The 17,164-nt window shown below is 37.8% G+C and overlaps 1 protein-coding gene across 11 annotated transcripts in view; it reads right to left on the reverse strand.

Annotated features, from left to right (window-relative positions):
- Glut1 (Glucose transporter 1) overlaps window positions 1–17,164 on the reverse strand; it is a 41,175-nt gene that overhangs the window by 5,840 nt on the left and 18,171 nt on the right. For 3 of the 11 annotated variants that reach the window (XM_018521057.1, XM_018521055.1, XM_018521058.1), the window contains exons 1-12: window positions 16,617–16,663; window positions 12,428–12,720; window positions 10,485–10,677; window positions 9,775–9,885; window positions 9,310–9,405; window positions 9,062–9,222; window positions 8,241–8,600; window positions 7,808–8,039; window positions 7,496–7,708; window positions 5,071–5,295; window positions 4,660–4,799; window positions 3,157–3,186 (exon numbers count right to left, since the gene is read on the reverse strand). In XM_018521057.1, coding sequence (XP_018376559.1) covers window positions 3,157–3,186; window positions 4,660–4,799; window positions 5,071–5,295; window positions 7,496–7,708; window positions 7,808–8,039; window positions 8,241–8,600; window positions 9,062–9,222; window positions 9,310–9,405; window positions 9,775–9,885; window positions 10,485–10,677; window positions 12,428–12,447 — 1,781 coding nt within the window. In that variant the 5' untranslated portion in view covers window positions 12,448–12,720; window positions 16,617–16,663. Of the gene's footprint in view, window positions 1–3,156; window positions 3,187–4,659; window positions 4,800–5,070; window positions 5,296–7,495; window positions 7,709–7,807; window positions 8,040–8,240; window positions 8,601–9,061; window positions 9,223–9,309; window positions 9,406–9,774; window positions 9,886–10,484; window positions 10,702–12,427; window positions 12,721–16,616; window positions 17,159–17,164 lie in introns of those variants that run through there. The other 8 variants (XM_018521062.1, XM_018521061.1, XM_018521056.1 and 5 more) reach the window with 7 other exon arrangements.

Consider the following 17,164-nt stretch of genomic DNA (forward strand, 5'->3'; position numbering starts at 1 on the left):
GAGATGTGCTATGAGAATATGCAATAAAAAATAGGGTGTTCCATTTAAAAAATTCAACGTGACTTTGACTTGACCTCAACGACGTCAGTCAGGATCAAACTGATGAGACTAATGAATAGACTTTTTTAAATCCTACAACTTTTATTTGAAACATTTTTCTGTAAAACTTATAATATATTTTTTGAGATTTTTCAGGGTTTCCATATTTTTTCCTCACCCTGTATAACGATTTTGCAGATAAACTACCAATAAATATATTAAACATATGCAGAATAAAATAGACGTGTTAGCTAGAATATGTCAGGCACATAACTGAAGAATTTTGTTTTTAAATATACCTTGTCGGTCATTATATACGTACTGTGGAAACATAATCGTCAATAACAAATCATAAGATTACATACAGAACTAGAAGTTATTACACATCGTTTAATATCGGTAAATAAATGTGATGTAAGCCATCGGTGTCGGATCGCAGATTTAAATCATTCTTTTGCATATGAATGTAAAGAAATTCCGAGATTAATCTTTTGTTTAAATGAGATTCTATCCAGAATTTCGACATCCTCCCAGTAAAAATTGTGATCAAAATTAATTCTGTGTTCTGTGATCACCGACTGATTACTAGTGTTCCATCTAATATAACTCTTGTGTTCATTTATTCTAGTCTTCAATTTCCTTTCCGTTTGACCCACATATGTCGCATCGCAATCATTACACTTAATCTTGTAAACTGCATTTTTCTTTTCGCATCTCGGAAGAATATCTTTTTACACTTTGATGTACCTACTCAGTTTATTCAGGCTCTTAAATACTAATTTAGTATTTATTTAGTATTTAGTGGTTTTTTTAGATTTTGCCATCAAATCTGTCAATTTGCTGTCGATTCATCTCTTATACATAAAGGAGAGACATATACAATTGCTAAAGAGGACTCCAAAGTGAGTTGAAACGTACAATTTGATGGAATAAAGGATTCGAAGTAAAAAAATTGCTTTTTTACTTGCGTACGGATAACCACGCTGTTGCTCTCATTTGCCCAGCTTATTTACCATTATTGATTTTAATTTGGAGAATTCGTACTTTCGTACTTTTTATGGTTCTTAATTTTTAATTAAAAAATTGTGTTGTTTTAATTAAAATTTAGTTAGATTGACTAAATTTAATTAAAAAATAAGAAGGTTTTTGTAAATCAACAAAGTAAATGGCGACTCGTACCAAATATTTCTCTCAGTATAAATACAAACGTGTTTAAACGCGAGAAAGAAAGCTCACAAATGCACATTACCTTCAATCCAATATTAGTTACGACTAGAAACATTACGCTGACGCGTTTTAATTAGCTCATCTCGAAAAAAACAGATCGAAGAAATTTCCGCTAAATCATAAGCAGCGTAACCAGCTATCGACTTAGCTATCTTGATAAGATTTCTGTCTGAATCGTTGATGAATGTTTCGGCAAAACCTTGATTAAAATAAAAGTAAAAGGAGAGAAACCGAAAGGAACAAAAAAAAATGTCTTGTATACGAGTTTATCGAGAGCTGCACTGATTAAATAAAGGAAAATTTGATTCTCTCACCGCAGAAATTAATTAAACCCAGATCGCGTATAAATTATCGCTTGCGATGTTAACACGACGAATATAAAACGATGCAAAGCGGCGGTCTGTGCCGCATTCGCTCTGTAAAATTAACTCTCCATATTCAAGATTTCGACATAATTGATGATGCTCTGGTTCTTCCTCAAATATCTCTAAAGTTTTTCTGATTCGAACAGCCTATATTTGCGTCAAACAAGCATTTTTATAAAATCCTAAATATCTTTTCAAGAATTTTGGTATTGATATTTAAATCGATGTTAACATAAGTAAAAAAAATTATGACTATTTTTTGTACAGTGAAAAATATGAAGGTAGTACTCTGTTTTCGAACGCTCTCATTTTCCAATTGCCAGATCTCTTTGAGGAAGAGCCACAGCTCTACGAGCTGCATCGAAATTCCGAAAGCGGGTCATTAAGTTTACAGAAGCGTCCTACTCGCCGATCACAAACACGTTTATGGCATCGTATCTCTTAAACACAACTCAGGAATCACTTTGGTACGCCAAACAAGTAACGTAAGCACTAACATGCAGTCGCACAGTACAGCGCCATAAACTCGTGCCAACTATCGACATAAAAACTGTTCCAAGACTCTGCCTGTCGCCGAAACATTTAACTGGGCATTGTATGTACGCTAAAAGGAGCATGCTGTAGAATACAAAGCTCCAGGAGGAAGTCAAGTGATCGGGGCTGTTATGTATGTGATTTCAACTACGGGCGTCCGCGTAGGCAAAAGTTTCCTCGTGTTTTCTAAATATACGAGCATGAAGTATGCAGAAGCGCGGATACGATCGAAGAGATTGTAAACATGACAATTTATTCCGTGGTAAAAAAAAAATAAGGTTCTCGAACGGCAGTGACAAAGTGTGGAATTATGCGGACACCATCGGGGTTAGTCGCGGGTACAAACGTATGCGCATTACATATATCGATTACATAATAGCCCTGACGAACTTTTAGAAACTGTGAAATGTATCTCCACAAAAGAAAAATGAATAATTTATATGGTAACAACTTATGTTCATGCAGCTATATGTATGTATATCTGATTCTCTTTAGTCAGCCTGACTGATTACGCAATAAGACGGAGACTCGCATTAGCTGATAGTAAAGATGTATCGACATGCCAGGCCTTTTGGATTGAAGTCATGATAATCGCGTGGCCGGGTCAGGATTATTTTTTAAACAGTTCAGCACAGTCGTTCGTAATCGTATCTCGACGATTGCGTCGAAAACGATAATAAGTGAAAGAAGAAATAGGAGATAATATTTCGATTTTTCTTCTGCCTCTCTTCCGTATTTTAATGCTTTCCAATATCCCGTAAGAGACGGTTTTTTAAACTAGCTTTTAGCAAAGAAAGACATTTTACTTGGTCATTGAAGGATTACGGGTGTTTTGTTCAACGCATAAAAAATAATCCCTCTTTTCGATGTAACTAGTGGTGTCTTTGGTCATTTATCTTCATGCAGTTAAATAGTAATCGGTATGTTCGGTATAATATATCTCGTAACAAAGCCACCACAGTAACAGGAAATGTGTAGTAGCAGGACTCACCCATAAAGTCTGCTGTCCCGCAAGCTGCTCCTGCTCCGAATAACACAGAAAGCACAGTTACGATATATCGAACACAATTGTAGTCGTCGTAGTAACGAAATACGGAAATCAACGAAAATTATCCAATTATCCAGAGAACCATGAAATAATTGATTTATTAAAATGATACATATACAATACGTTAAACAAACAGAATGTATTCATTTGGCCTTGAAAATATAACAATAAGATAGCAAAATCACCAACTCGCGACTCGAATCAATAACGTATACATAACTCGAAAGGAATCGCAATGCCATTAAGAAATCAAATAAATCGGCATTTTACATGACCGATGATTATTCTTTCCTATGTAATACAGAGCTGACACGTTTTCACGATCCTCTCCCGGAAATCTAACAGAATATCTGAACTGATAAGAGGATCAACAGCGAGATAGCTGATTTGTACGTCGTTCGCAATATTCCGCAAATGAGATGATAAAATTACGTTCTGTGGTGTTTACACTTTTCAGAAACTAATAACCTACGGTTACTTGCTTCATTTTTTTACACTTTTCTCGTACAATAATCTCGTTACATGATTCGCAATGTCGTGCACGTTATCATTTCTACTTGCTATTCGATTAGTGTTGCGTCTTACTCGCAAGTATATGTAAAAATGTACGTACTTTTCCTTGCAACAGCTTAACAAAAAGAAGTTCGAAATATCGGGATTTGCAATAAAGGGAAACCAAGCAAGTGACGAAACTTTAAGGCGAAATTTACAAACTACTTCAGCTTGTACTTATAAATATGTACAAATAATTAAGTTCCCGTATATATAAGTAAAACTTAATTTCCTCCCCCTAAAAAGAACGAAACTTTATCACAGTTCAACTTCTGTTATTGCTTCGAACAAGCAGCGATGCATGCAAAAATGCGTAGCGTTAATAATAATAATTAATATATACTATATCCCGGGAGTAGAGTTATAATACAATAGAGAGAATATTACGAGAGATTATATTAATAAATTATAAAATTCCTTCTTAAAGATTCGAGAAGTTCCTATTATAAGTAACAAACGTATTCGTTATCGAATATATAGACGGACGGATGAACGTTCGGACGGACGTAATAACAGTATATTGTACACCAAGTACAGTACATAGAATAAGTTTATCTGAATCTCTTTAACTCTCCTTTCCTCGTGCAATTAATGGTTGATAAATTGTGCGATTATTAGTTCGAAAACTGTAAATTTCGATTTTCTCTTACTTAAAACGTACCCAATATGAGTCGAGTCAAAAATAAACGGGATATACAGATTGAGGGGAAGGGGGAGCTATCGCGGATTTAAACTATACATACTATATACATGTATATATAGGTATACCAGAGACCTCCTTTTAAAAGAAATTAAAGAAAGGCGGATGCAGAATATATATCCAACTATGTATATAACATTTTGCTATTATGGTACGTACTGGGGAAGGTAATAATTTGCTTATGTGCTGCATACCTGTCGTTACCATGCCTGAATAAAGCTAGAATCTCTTCGAATGTTTTATTCTTGGTCTCGGGAACCTTCTTGTAGGTGAAGATCCAGAAGATGGCTAGAAATGCACTGAACGGTAGGAACGTGTAGTTTTCAAGGCTACTCTGTAACATGCAAACGTATACGCACGTTTACATATATATATCAAATCTAAATATATATATATATAATAGGATTATATAATTATGTAATTGTTACATTCCATCATATTAATTAATAACAACGTTAATAAAACAATTATAATTGTAATATCCGTTAGCGTTTTCTTCCGTCGAGTTTAATTATTTGCAATTATTCAATGACTCGTATAATCGTTCAGTTATTTAGCTCGCGAATAGAGGAAGTTTATTTAAAAAGAATCGATCGTTGTCTTACCTTCATGCTTGGAAAACCGATGCCAACCAAAAAATTAGCCATCCAATTGACGAGAACCGCGATGGACATGGCGGCAGGTCTAGGGCCTTGCGAGAACAGTTCCGCCGTGATCATCCAGGGTATAGATCCGGGCCCCACGGCGAAGAATACGACGAAGCACAAGGTCGACACTACCGAGATGTAGGACATCCAGTCGATCATTTCCTGCACATAGCCAAAGAACTCCTATCAGGCAGTAGAATTGTGTTCTTCTTTCCTGAGCAGCTGGAGGAGCCTCAGGAAAAAATAAAAATAAAAAAGTACGGCAGGCCAGGAACTTAATCGAAAAACTTTCGGATAACACATGTCGAACGTATGCGTAATAATTTGTAATGCCGCATGCGGTGCGCAGCTCAACCCTGTGTAATGAAAGGCATTGGCATTGACAAAGTGATTGCGGCAAAGTATTTTGTATTAACGACAGAGTGCCTTGTTATGTACAGTACAATCTCTCGTTAAGCGGTGAAGCACGGTACGCTGCTTTCCATGATGAGTGCCAGGATTTGCTTTGACCTCAATTAGAGTGGTAATGCGATCAGTCGTACGCGCGAAACATCTAATGTGCAGATGGTCTCGAATTGAATTTTTCTTAAATTTTTCTTAAATTTTTCAGAAAAAAAATCTATATTATCGGAATACATATATAGCTGTATATCTTTTCTACACTTTTACGTACGAGAAAACTGAATCGTGTCCTCACAATATTCTCATAAGAATATTATAAAGTTTATAATATTCTCATAATATAAAAAATTATAACTCATAATATTCTTATAATATCCTCATAATAATAGGTACGGGAGATGCGAATTTACACGACGGTTCTTGTAATTAGTGGTACAAGAAGTTGTTACTAAAAAGCGAATTATTCTTTCTTGAATCCCGTAACGTGAAAGCGTCGGTGCTAGACATTCAGCAGCTAAAGAACCGTTAATTTTGTATACAAAGGATAATAATTGATATTAGGGACTTCGCGAATAACATGTTAATTGTTGATGTAATGTGATATATAGAGAGTGACAGGTTTGAGCCAAGTAGAGAACATAGGCTGATTAATAAACGGGAAGTAAATCTCCTCCAGACAGTCACGAAAGAGGTCGTCAGTAGTGAAGGGGAGGAGGGAAGCGGGTTTCATCAAAAAGCAGAACTACTAGTAAGCCAGAGTAACGAAACGGCGTGCGATATACGATACATGCGACACTGCTGCATTCACATTTTTTCTCGCGCCTCTATCGATTACTTAATTACCCGTTCAGCTAATAGAATTATTCAACAAAATAAGGCTTGTACTTAAGCAAAATCAAGACTGATAAACGAACATAAGGGATAAATTTAGTAAAAAAAAATGACGATATCAAATTTATTCAAAAACAATAATGATACAATAAATTAAATATTTTCATTTCTTTACGGACTTTATCTCTTATCTTTGTTTATTGGCCTTAATTTCATTTCATTTGCAGAATCGTTCAATGTTATAATAAAAACAATTGCTAAAAATATCTATTTAAAATATCTGTATTAAGAATTATTTCGTTTCGTATTTCAAAATTATTTCGACAAAAAATTTATACACATAAAGCACGTACGTGTCCATGTATCGAGATATAAAAATTTCTATATCGCAAATGAATGAAACGGCATGCGGGCAAAGGACGTGACTTATTGGCTACATGTGAATGGCGGGGAGAAATTAAAATGAGTCGATTCTTTGATGCAAATTCGTATAGATATAATGGTGATTCTCACTGTCGGTGCAGTGCCGCACTCCAGCTGTGAACAAAGTGTTAAGTACACCTTTCGCCAAGGTGCATAAAGTGCCAAAGCACAGATACGTAGCTACAATTCACGATTTTGTGATGCCATTTTCCTGAGTAAAGCACAGTTCTTAACAGTACGGAAAAGTATTTATAAATAAATCCGCCATTATCAATGTGTGGAATCTCCGTCTTCTATTATATTTTTCCAAACAAGATAAATTATTCTATGTAATTATTTAATATATATAACGATATATATTATTTTATTATCAAAATTTAAGTTACAAAAAATCTTACTTCTTCAGTTATTAACTTGAAAAGCTTAATCAAAGAATTCGACACCAAAAGAATAAGCATACGATTTAAAAATTTTTTAGATTCCTGTGATAAATTCCTCTTGATATAAGTATACAAGTCATAATTTATCAATGAAAGATCGTATAATGAATATTCGTGAAAAAATTCCAGTATCCATAATATTGAATTTTATTATCTATTTTTAAACCAACGTTAATTGTCGCGTACGTAAGCAGTAAGAAAACTCGATAAATTGCTTGTTATAATCTATCATTAAAATAACAAGAATGATAAACAAGTCATAAAAACGCGATAAAATTTCAACTCACCTTTATGAGAAACGAAATTGTGATGAATATTGAAAAGATAAACATGCCACCAAGACCATACAAGTGCAACGTACGCCTTCCTGTCCTATCCATGAGTGGGATAGACACTAGCGTCATACAAACCATGATGGCACCTATGCCAATGGTTGCAAACTTGGCACTCTCATCCGTTAAACCAGAACTAGTGAACAGATTCGTGGAATAATAAAATACCTAGAACACGCAATAATTTTACGTCAGATTGCTCCAATTAATTAATCCAGATCGACCCAGTAACGAAAACGGAGCAATTGAACAAAAATAGTTACTTACGGCATTGATACCCGAAAGCTGTTGCGAAAGTTGCATAACCACACCAATAACGAGAGGTGCTCTTAGAGTTGGACTGCATATAAGCTCTGTCATCGATATCGTGGACTCAGCTTGTTGAGCTCGTTCCTCCGCTCTCATCTCCTCAATGTCTTCTTCTACTTGGTTACTGGCTCTCAACCTTCTCAAAGCTTTTCGAGCCTCTTCCTCCCACTGTTTAGTAATGAGCAAATATCTGAAATAATTTTGTTTTCTAATTAATAGACTGCGGCATCGCTGATGTATCAATTAATAAGAACGTAAAAAATCGTGGACGGTACTTTATTATCGCGTACAATCCTTCAATCAGGCTCTTTGAAGAATATACTTACAAACATCGGAGAAACAAGATTTCTTATAATTATAAATAATATTATATTATTTTTTCGACACACACCTTGGAGATTCCGGGCATACTGGAAGCAGCAGTAGCTGTAGAATGGCAGGGCAGATAGCTAGTCCTAAGAGAACGGGCCAACCCTCGTTTGTTCCAAGGATTTGCTCGATGCCCAGCACCTGGGAGACCAGGAGGCCCACCGTAACAGCGAGCTGGTTCACCGTGCCTAGGCCGCCTCTCAGGTTCAATGGCGCTATTTCCGATATGTACATGGGAACCAACGAGGTGTTCAAGCCACAATTGACACCGATGATAAACCGTCCAAAAAACAGCATCTCGTATGACTCAGCAAGTTTCGTGAAACCCATCAGGCACGCCCCCACGATGCCCAGCACGTTGTTTAGCAGTAAGCCTCCCTTTCTGCATTCAAAGCAGAAGGCCAATATTAATTTCTGTCTTTTTCCGTTTTATGATTTTTCGACAACCATTACTCTTCTAAAGATCTTTCCAATCGAAATTTTTAGTAAATACATTTAAGTGTAGCTTCGATACAATCTTTGTAATCATATCGAAGTTACACTTAAATGTATTATATTTACTAAAAATTTCAATTGGAAAGATTAAATTGAAGGAAGAAGGAAACCCAATACAAATATTCCAATTTTATGAAAAAAAAAGGATACAAGTTGTAATTATAATGATAACTTATATCGTCTTTTTCTTTCATAATTATGCATGTTATGTATTATATATATTATAATTTGGAAAGCACTGGCCTCTTGTTTAAATGACCCCACACTAGTTATATTAAAAATTTTCTATATAATTAGTGCGGGATCTTTTTGCGAAACTAATATGATATCGCTAAACCAGAGACTGACCTGCCAAATCTGTTGGCAATTGTCCCTCCGCTGAAACCACCCACCATACCACCGATCGCGAATATGCTCACGGCCACAGAATACAAAGTCTTAACAGAATCATCCGAAATGTCCTCCCCGTACCTATCCTTGTATACATCTTTCATAAAATTCTCTATGTTCTGCAAACAGTTTGAATACATTATACGAGTGTTCGCTTATAAAATTATTTGAGACGTATATATAGAGACTTTACGTTGATGACGTACCACTTCAGGCGCGTTAATCACTCCAGTGTTGTATCCAAACTGCAACATTCCCAACACGGCAGCTAGTATCGCGTACGACAGGAAAAGCGTCAATCCCTGGAAAATATCCGGATTTATCGGATGGGTTCCGTATGAAATATAATTAACAATAACACATATGCGTCACGTAAGTAATATTTAGCACAACATGTGCGATATAAAATAATAGGAAGGGAAATGCTAATGAGGTGCAGCGTAAATGTAAGATAAAATAAAAGTACAAAAACATATAAAATTATTCCACATAATTTTTATTAACAGCATCATGAAAATCATACATTGCTGAGAAGAAATAAAAAATCATAAATAATTTAAAAAAAAAATCACACACACATACACGATCATTCATAGCAACTCAAGTTCTTAAAACATAACGAAAATAGATAAAACGAAGAGAAGCAACATTGTCTAACGCCAGGAAGTCACCTGCTCCAACAGCCTAAGTTTCCGCCGATGGGAGTGTTCTTCCAGTCGATTCACGTACTCTCGTAATTCCTCTATCTCTTCCTTGACCTGCTGTACCGTATCTAGTTCTTGCTGCGTGTCAAGAAAAAGAACACCTCAAGTACTTCCGTACATACCAATTGCAATTTTTACTGAATTTTTTTTGAAAAAGCGGTAAAACGCTCTTTCAATAACGTGAAGAATTTATATTCTTAGACATCAAACTTTCTATTAATCTAACTTTATTCTTTCTCTTCTATCACGTCACGTACACACATTGATTTGCGACAATTTATCTACTCTTACATATTCCGCAATTTTAAATATAAATATCGTTTTCCTATAATCCTTACTTTTAAATATAAAACCAAACGGTCCCTCCGAATTTTTTATTATTAAAAAGAATGATAAAGTCACTTTGTAGTAATTTTTCATCGTACTTTAATCTACACGTAGCAAAACGTGTTTATATTTTTTATATTAATGTTAATAATTAAATATCTAATTTAAAAGAAACGACGAACAAATATATTTTACTCTTTGAATAAAACTATCATTAATTTAATCTCTTCTAGAGTAAGATTCTCTTTCATGTTTTCTCTTTTGTCTCGATATCGATATTTAGTTTAAATTGTTAGTTTAGATAAGTAAATAAGAAAAAAATAGATGTAGGTACGTCAGCTAGAGTGTACCTTAATCGTGACCATATCCCGTTTCACCTCGCTGACCTCGCTCTGACAAGACTCTACGCTCTTCGTGAGCTCCTGCAGCTGCGTGCGGATCTCGCAGAGAGCGACGGTGGTCTCCAGCTGGCGGTCACCCCGCTGCAGCTCGTCCAGCTTGGCACTCAGGTTCATACTCATAACGCTGACCTGTTTCTGCAGACTGTCCCCACACACATAATCCCCGCGTGAATCTCGCTGATTCGTACGGGAGAGCGAATCGACAACATGTGTCGAGCACACTGATACTAGACGTTCAAGGCTAGAGCTATTGCCTAAGTCCCTAAGATAAGTTCCAACTACCTCCGCGCTTAACTGCCGAGCCTCTCCGCCTGCGAGACCGTTTAGCGCGGCGCGTTTTATGTGCATGTGGTTTATCTGTTACCGCATATACTTGAAGTATGAGGATGCAGAGTTTTGCGACGTTGTGTAGAATGAAAAAGAAAATACGATTCGACAGGTGCAAAGTGCGAAACACCTTCAACCCCCGAGAGCTCGAAAGCGCGGCGAGCCGGCGTTAGCTCGGCAGCCATCATGGGGAATGTTGGGTAGATGTTGTAATATAATAATACGTGAACGAGATATATACATATATATATGCGTGTATATAAAAAATATATACATACATATATATATAAATATTTTTTATAAATATACAATCGGCTCTCTCTCTATATAATATATATTTATGTAGTAAATATGTCAAGTTGCAGAAAACAATAGCAGACAAAACACAAACGCCACTAAAAGCACGTCTAGGGTGTGTGTGGTGAGTGTGAAGGGTGATAGACACTACAGTGGTAATATACATAGTATATATATATATACAAATATATTCTTCGCAGCTGTGCACATATTAGATGGAAGTTTGTGAATTCGCGTGTGTGTAGATAGACATAAGTACATACTAGTGCCTCAATATTTGCTGAAACGTCGGAACGATACTCTCCCCGTGAGTGAAAAGTCTATAGGATCTCGCGAACCTAACCGTATCGCCTTTGTATCGCTTTATGTATAATTATTTCTATGGCCATGATGCATGAATGTACGAATGAATGAAAAATGGCTGATATCTCGCACCCACTCTGTGCGTAGAATACGTATCGTGAAGGATCATGAGACGACTTTCGAACGACTCGGTGAATTGGCAAACTCATCGATCGATGTGCACAGCCAAGCAGAAAGGGTGTCTTAAGATGAGAATGTAATAGAATAGAGCGAGAGAAAGAGAGACCGAAAGTTTTTTTTTTTTTTTCTAAGATATATGATATGAGTGACAGGTGAATAGCAGAAATGAATGAGCACATGATTCGAAGGCGCGGATGATACGGAAAGTAAAAGACGTAGGAAGAAGACAAAGGGGTTACGGGCAGATAGACATAGAGAGACGGAAATATGTACACTTATCAAGCAAAGGATTGCACCACCTTCCTAATCGAATAAACGAGGAACAAAGACGAGTCTAAGAAAGATGGGAGATCGAGGATTCAAGCATCCAAGAGTCCATTCGAGGAACGCATTCAGGAGTAAGTGCAGCTAAGTGATCTATGCATCCAAAAATCGGGAGATTAAGTAATATCGTGATATGATACTTGATTGGAATTAATTGTTATTATTAAGAAGACGCATAACCAAAAGTAGTACAATTCTATTTTTGATATGTGTACATAAAGACAGAAACAACCCTCGTGGAAAAATACTATTGGATTAGTGAAAAACCTATTGGAACAAATAGTGTACAACGGTGTACTCGATTTGAATGGTTTTCCAATAATTTCCAATAGTTTTTTCGCGAGTCCAATAGTATTTTTCCGTAAGGGTAGGAAGAAAAAGAGCGGGGCAAAAAGAAAAAGAGAGAGAGAAAGAGAAAGAGAAAGAGAGAGAGAGAGAGCAGTGATGATGTTGTCATGTACCTGGGAGGTAGGGAGACCATGGCTGTGTTCCGAAACTACAGTAGCCTCTATGCCTCCCCACTCACTCCTCTTGATTCAGTATTTCGTCTTATTCTCACAAAGGTCTATTTGTTCTTTGCTTTGTTCACACGACATATGTACGTACGTTGGATTATCCACCAAATCCAATCAATTGACTCTGAACTGCTTGTTGTCAAGTGGTTGTCCACGGTAACGTACACGGCGGGAGGGGGTATAAGGCCCGACGACGCCCGCCCCTGCCTCCTCTCTTATCTCACTCTGTAAAACTTTACCTAGTTTGGAAACACAGTCGTGGTTCAGTCATAAAATCATGTCATAATGATATATTCGCTCGCATTTAGTAATCGTGACGTCCAATTCGCTTCTATATGTATATATATAGATAAGTATATATATATATTTAAAAAAAAAAGAAAAAAAAGGAGACGGAGCCGTCACGTGTGAATGGAGAGACTTTTCACACATCACCATGCGACGCACCGCCAGCTTACTCACCCCTGCCTAGCCGCCCGCGTCCACAAGCGAGCTTGCACAATTCGAATGGCCCATCACTTTATGCGGAACGAACAGTCGGCAAAATAATTTACAAAAATCAGCATGACCTCATGAGTGTGATAAAGAGAACGAGACACGCACACAAATAAGTCACAGCGACGGCACATCGAGCGACAAAGTAGTACTTAGCGTATAGTCTTACGAGGATCTACGACACGCGCAGCCCTCGAGGGACTGGAAGAGAATTCGTGCTCGTGACTAACAATTTGCGTTAACACAAAAGTGAGTGTGTCTTTTTTGGTCTGAGGTACTTGGAAAGCACATAGATTTTTCCAGTGAACTTTGCAAATCGCATCTATTATGTCAACGGATAGGATATTTCTTTTTTTTTCCTTCTCATTTAGAACATTCTTTACGATTACGTAGACAATTTCGTTGCAATCGCGATTCTTTTACCAATGGCACAACGGAATTTCATCGCGAGTCGCTTCGTTGAGAACTAATTGCCTGTGTCCCGGTATGTATGCCGTATATAAACCGGATATGCCATTACCGGTGCTCCGGTCTTTACTCCTCGTTTCGAGCTCTAGCGAGTGCTATTGCGGGCTTATTTGTGCACCTGACGTCGAGAGGGAGACATGATTTTCGAATGGAATGAGCAATCAGTGGTAAGCCTGCGAGCGCCGCAGCCAAAAAATTCAAGTAACAACGGTATATATCGGTAGTGTCTGATCATCGACTTGTTATGAGACCGAGAAGTGTGTAGTATGTACAAGAATAAGTTTAAGAGCGAGTGTGATTTATGTATAAATGATGAATGGCATGGCACAAAGCCTTGCATTGCATTCTCGGATACATAGAGAGTCTATATAAAATAATAAGCGGGGAAGACGTCCGTTTCTTTCTTCTTTTTCCTTTTTTTTTTACCTCCTCTTGTCTTTCTTTTTTTATGCCGGTCATGTGTTTGTCGTAAGGTAAGGCACCGCCACTTAGGCCGGAATTACCTGGATGCATTTGCAACACAGTTAGGTTCTCGAGAGAACGATGTTTATGAAATGGTACGGTCGTAAGGTCGTTTTCGTCAGTAGCAAAGCTTATATGAGATCGATAAAATAAGTATTATCGATTCGGGGGTGGCGGGGGGCGCACTTTAACACAGCGGACAAAAGAGAGCGAGGAGTGTCCCCTTGATTGGTATGCGAGTCTCGAGAGCTCATACACGCCGTTCTACCGGAGGTACTAGGCTAAGTTACTCGTGAGAGATTCAAAGGGCCAAGTCTCTCGTGACTGTTAACATTAGCACGATGGAGCTCCCATTATGCGAATCAACGGACAAGCATGTTCAAATAACCGAATTCTGCACGATAACAAGAGAGGAATCTGAAGTATTAGGTAAAGGAATATAATTAATTTACTTTCTTTATCTAAATTCCACGCAATTGCTGTAGCGTTTTTTCTGGTTACACTAATTTACAAAATTTTATGCAAGAGAGATTAAAGACCGTTTCTAAGGTAATTTTCGACGCTGAATCCAAATTGAAATACTTTCTTTTCCGTTCAGTTTTTGAAATATAAGAAGAGATATTTTTTCCAATGTACAGTAAAATTTTATTGAAAAATTAGAAAACAAATCAAAAATGTTAAGCGTGTAATTTTGTTTTTAATATGACTCCAAAGTCGTGATCCAAATTAGTTTCATATATTAAGGTCATAGCACACAAAAAAATTAAGCAAAAAATAAAGACCATAACGTAGGCAGTGACAAATCCAACATGTTAATTTCCTTACTGCTTATGCGGGGTCGTAGCGATCGTAAAGTCTTAAGTCGTAGAAAATTGACCAATCATAGTCGATTATTCTTCTCATATTCGACTGTGATTGGTTAATTTTCTACGACTTAAGACTCTACTGCCCAGTTCCACAACTCATGGTTAACTCTTAACTGAGGTTCAATTTGTATCTCATCTCTTTCCAATTCTAGAATTATAAAGAGACAATGAATAAGTTAAACCTCGGTTAAGAGTTAACCGTGAGTTGTGGAACTGGACCTACGAGCGCCATGACTTCTATTGTAGACCTCGCATTATATCTTACTGCTTAAATTTTTCTGTGTGTGTCGTGGTCCTTACAATTGGAGTTCAGTAGTAATCGCCAAGTGTGTTTTTGTCCTAATATCACCATGTTTCTCCATCATCAAATCCTGGTGGAAACCAATTCGCCTTGTTTATCACTTGTATCCAAATTACTCGGAAAGAAATGCTATTTCTTAAAAATTGACATGCTGTATCTTAAAAATGACATGCTATCTTAGAATTTACATGCTAATCTCAAAAAATTCAACCGTGAATTTTTTTGGCGATATATTCGACTCAGCGCCCAAAAAGTACATTTCAAAAAATTTCCTCTTTTTGCACTAAAAATGATTCAAAATTTGTAAACTAGTGTTATTATAACGCATACAACTCTTCTTTATAATTTTATTTGACAAGAAATGCGATTATCCGATGGAAATTTAAAAATATGGGACTGTAACTGCGATTAAGAGAACAATATTAGAAACAGAGCAGATCGAGAATAAATCACCTGGGAGCTGAACGTTCGAATAATGGTGACTCTATCATGCCGTGAGATTTAGGCGATAGGTATAGAGACTAGAAAAAGAAAACTTTCTACGCTTCACTCGTCATGAAAAGAGTAAAGTATGATTTCTATACAAGACCCTAAAAAGAGGTCACTACTAATGTGAAAGTCAATACAGAATTCTAAAGGCTAGACTATGTTAGAACAATATTTTAAATAGAAATTCTTGAACATTCGCTCGCAACATTCGCGGCGTTAATCCTCCACGACCGCCATTTTCGAAGGAAAGAGATTACGTGCAAACACCGAAAGTTCAATTCCCTTAATATTGCGTGTTATTTCTGGATCGCTGTGTCCGGTCGTAGAAGCTTAACGTTTCAACTGGCACGAACAATGCGAATACTGATAAGCTTTAAACCACTTGAATATGATTTTTAATCATCATGAAGGGATATTTTTGCAAAAGTCGCGAATAGTTTGCAACGTTGTGGTCGCTGACAGAAGTTGACGAAGTTTGCGATGGCCCAGGTCCTTCGCAAACTTCTGTCGGCGCTGCCCAACGTCCAACAATCCAGATAATTCTTAGAGACATCGGTGGCGACGCCAATTGTCCTTAAATAACATAATTCGTGTTTAAACATCGAGTTGTTACAAAAGCCTCGTTGATTTCTTGATTACATATAAGTCGGAATAATTACATAATTCAATGATAATAAGTCATTTTACAAATAATTGTTCTTTGATAACATAAAACTTTTTCTTTGTAATTGTAACAGGAAAGCAGTGTAACGATACAACTGAATAGTGTCATAAATTTATAAATTATCTCGCTTCTCAAAAAGAGAGAGAGAAGAGAATATAACCGTAATTATCGTTCCGTTCAATGGCTGGTATCTTATCGAGAGATCAACAAAACTTAGAACAACGATTCTTCTTCCTGGTGGCGTAGTGTGGTACGGAAGTTGTCTCGATAACACGCGATAACTGATGATTCGGAGTGGTGTACACCGACAACTGAGGGTAGGGAGAGAGGGTGAGGATACTCGATCGTCGTCTACGCGTGGTAGGGTGTACCTCTTCGCGTGGAACGTACCTTACGAGCAACTCCCGTAGAGTGGCTTCATCGTCCTCCTGTACCTCTTCCTGCGTCTCATTACTGTACGAGCCGCGGCTAGGGTGATGATGGCGGTGCTGCCTGCCGGTCGTCCTGCCGCCCGCGCCGGGGGGATACTGGCCGTGCAGCCCGTGATGATGGTGATGGTAATGCGCCGCCGAGGCGTTCGTGCTGGCTGAATGCAAGTACCGGGCGACGGTGTTGGTTGCGCTGGGTCGCCCCCTGGTCAGCTTGTGGCCGGCAGCCGCAGGAGGCGGCAGTATGGCGCCTGTACCGGGTTCCACGTGACTCCTGCGCGCGGCATAGCGCGCCTCCTCCTCCACCCTGACGATGACAACGTCCCGCTGACGCGGCGCCCGATCCGTTGGTCGCCGATCGGCCGATCCACTGCGCGACCTCGCGCCGCCGTCGGTCCTGCTACGGGGGATGGTACCGCTCCTCGCGATGATCTCCTCCCGGCCCGAATCAGTCCAGAAGTCGCTATCTCCAACCTGTACCCCGAAATCGAGGCTCCTCCTGCTGCCGCC

Source organism: Trachymyrmex cornetzi, unplaced genomic scaffold, assembly GCF_001594075.2.
Source record: "Trachymyrmex cornetzi isolate Tcor2-1 unplaced genomic scaffold, Tcor1.1 scaffold96, whole genome shotgun sequence".
NCBI classification, from domain to species: Eukaryota; Metazoa; Arthropoda; class Insecta; order Hymenoptera; family Formicidae; genus Trachymyrmex; species Trachymyrmex cornetzi.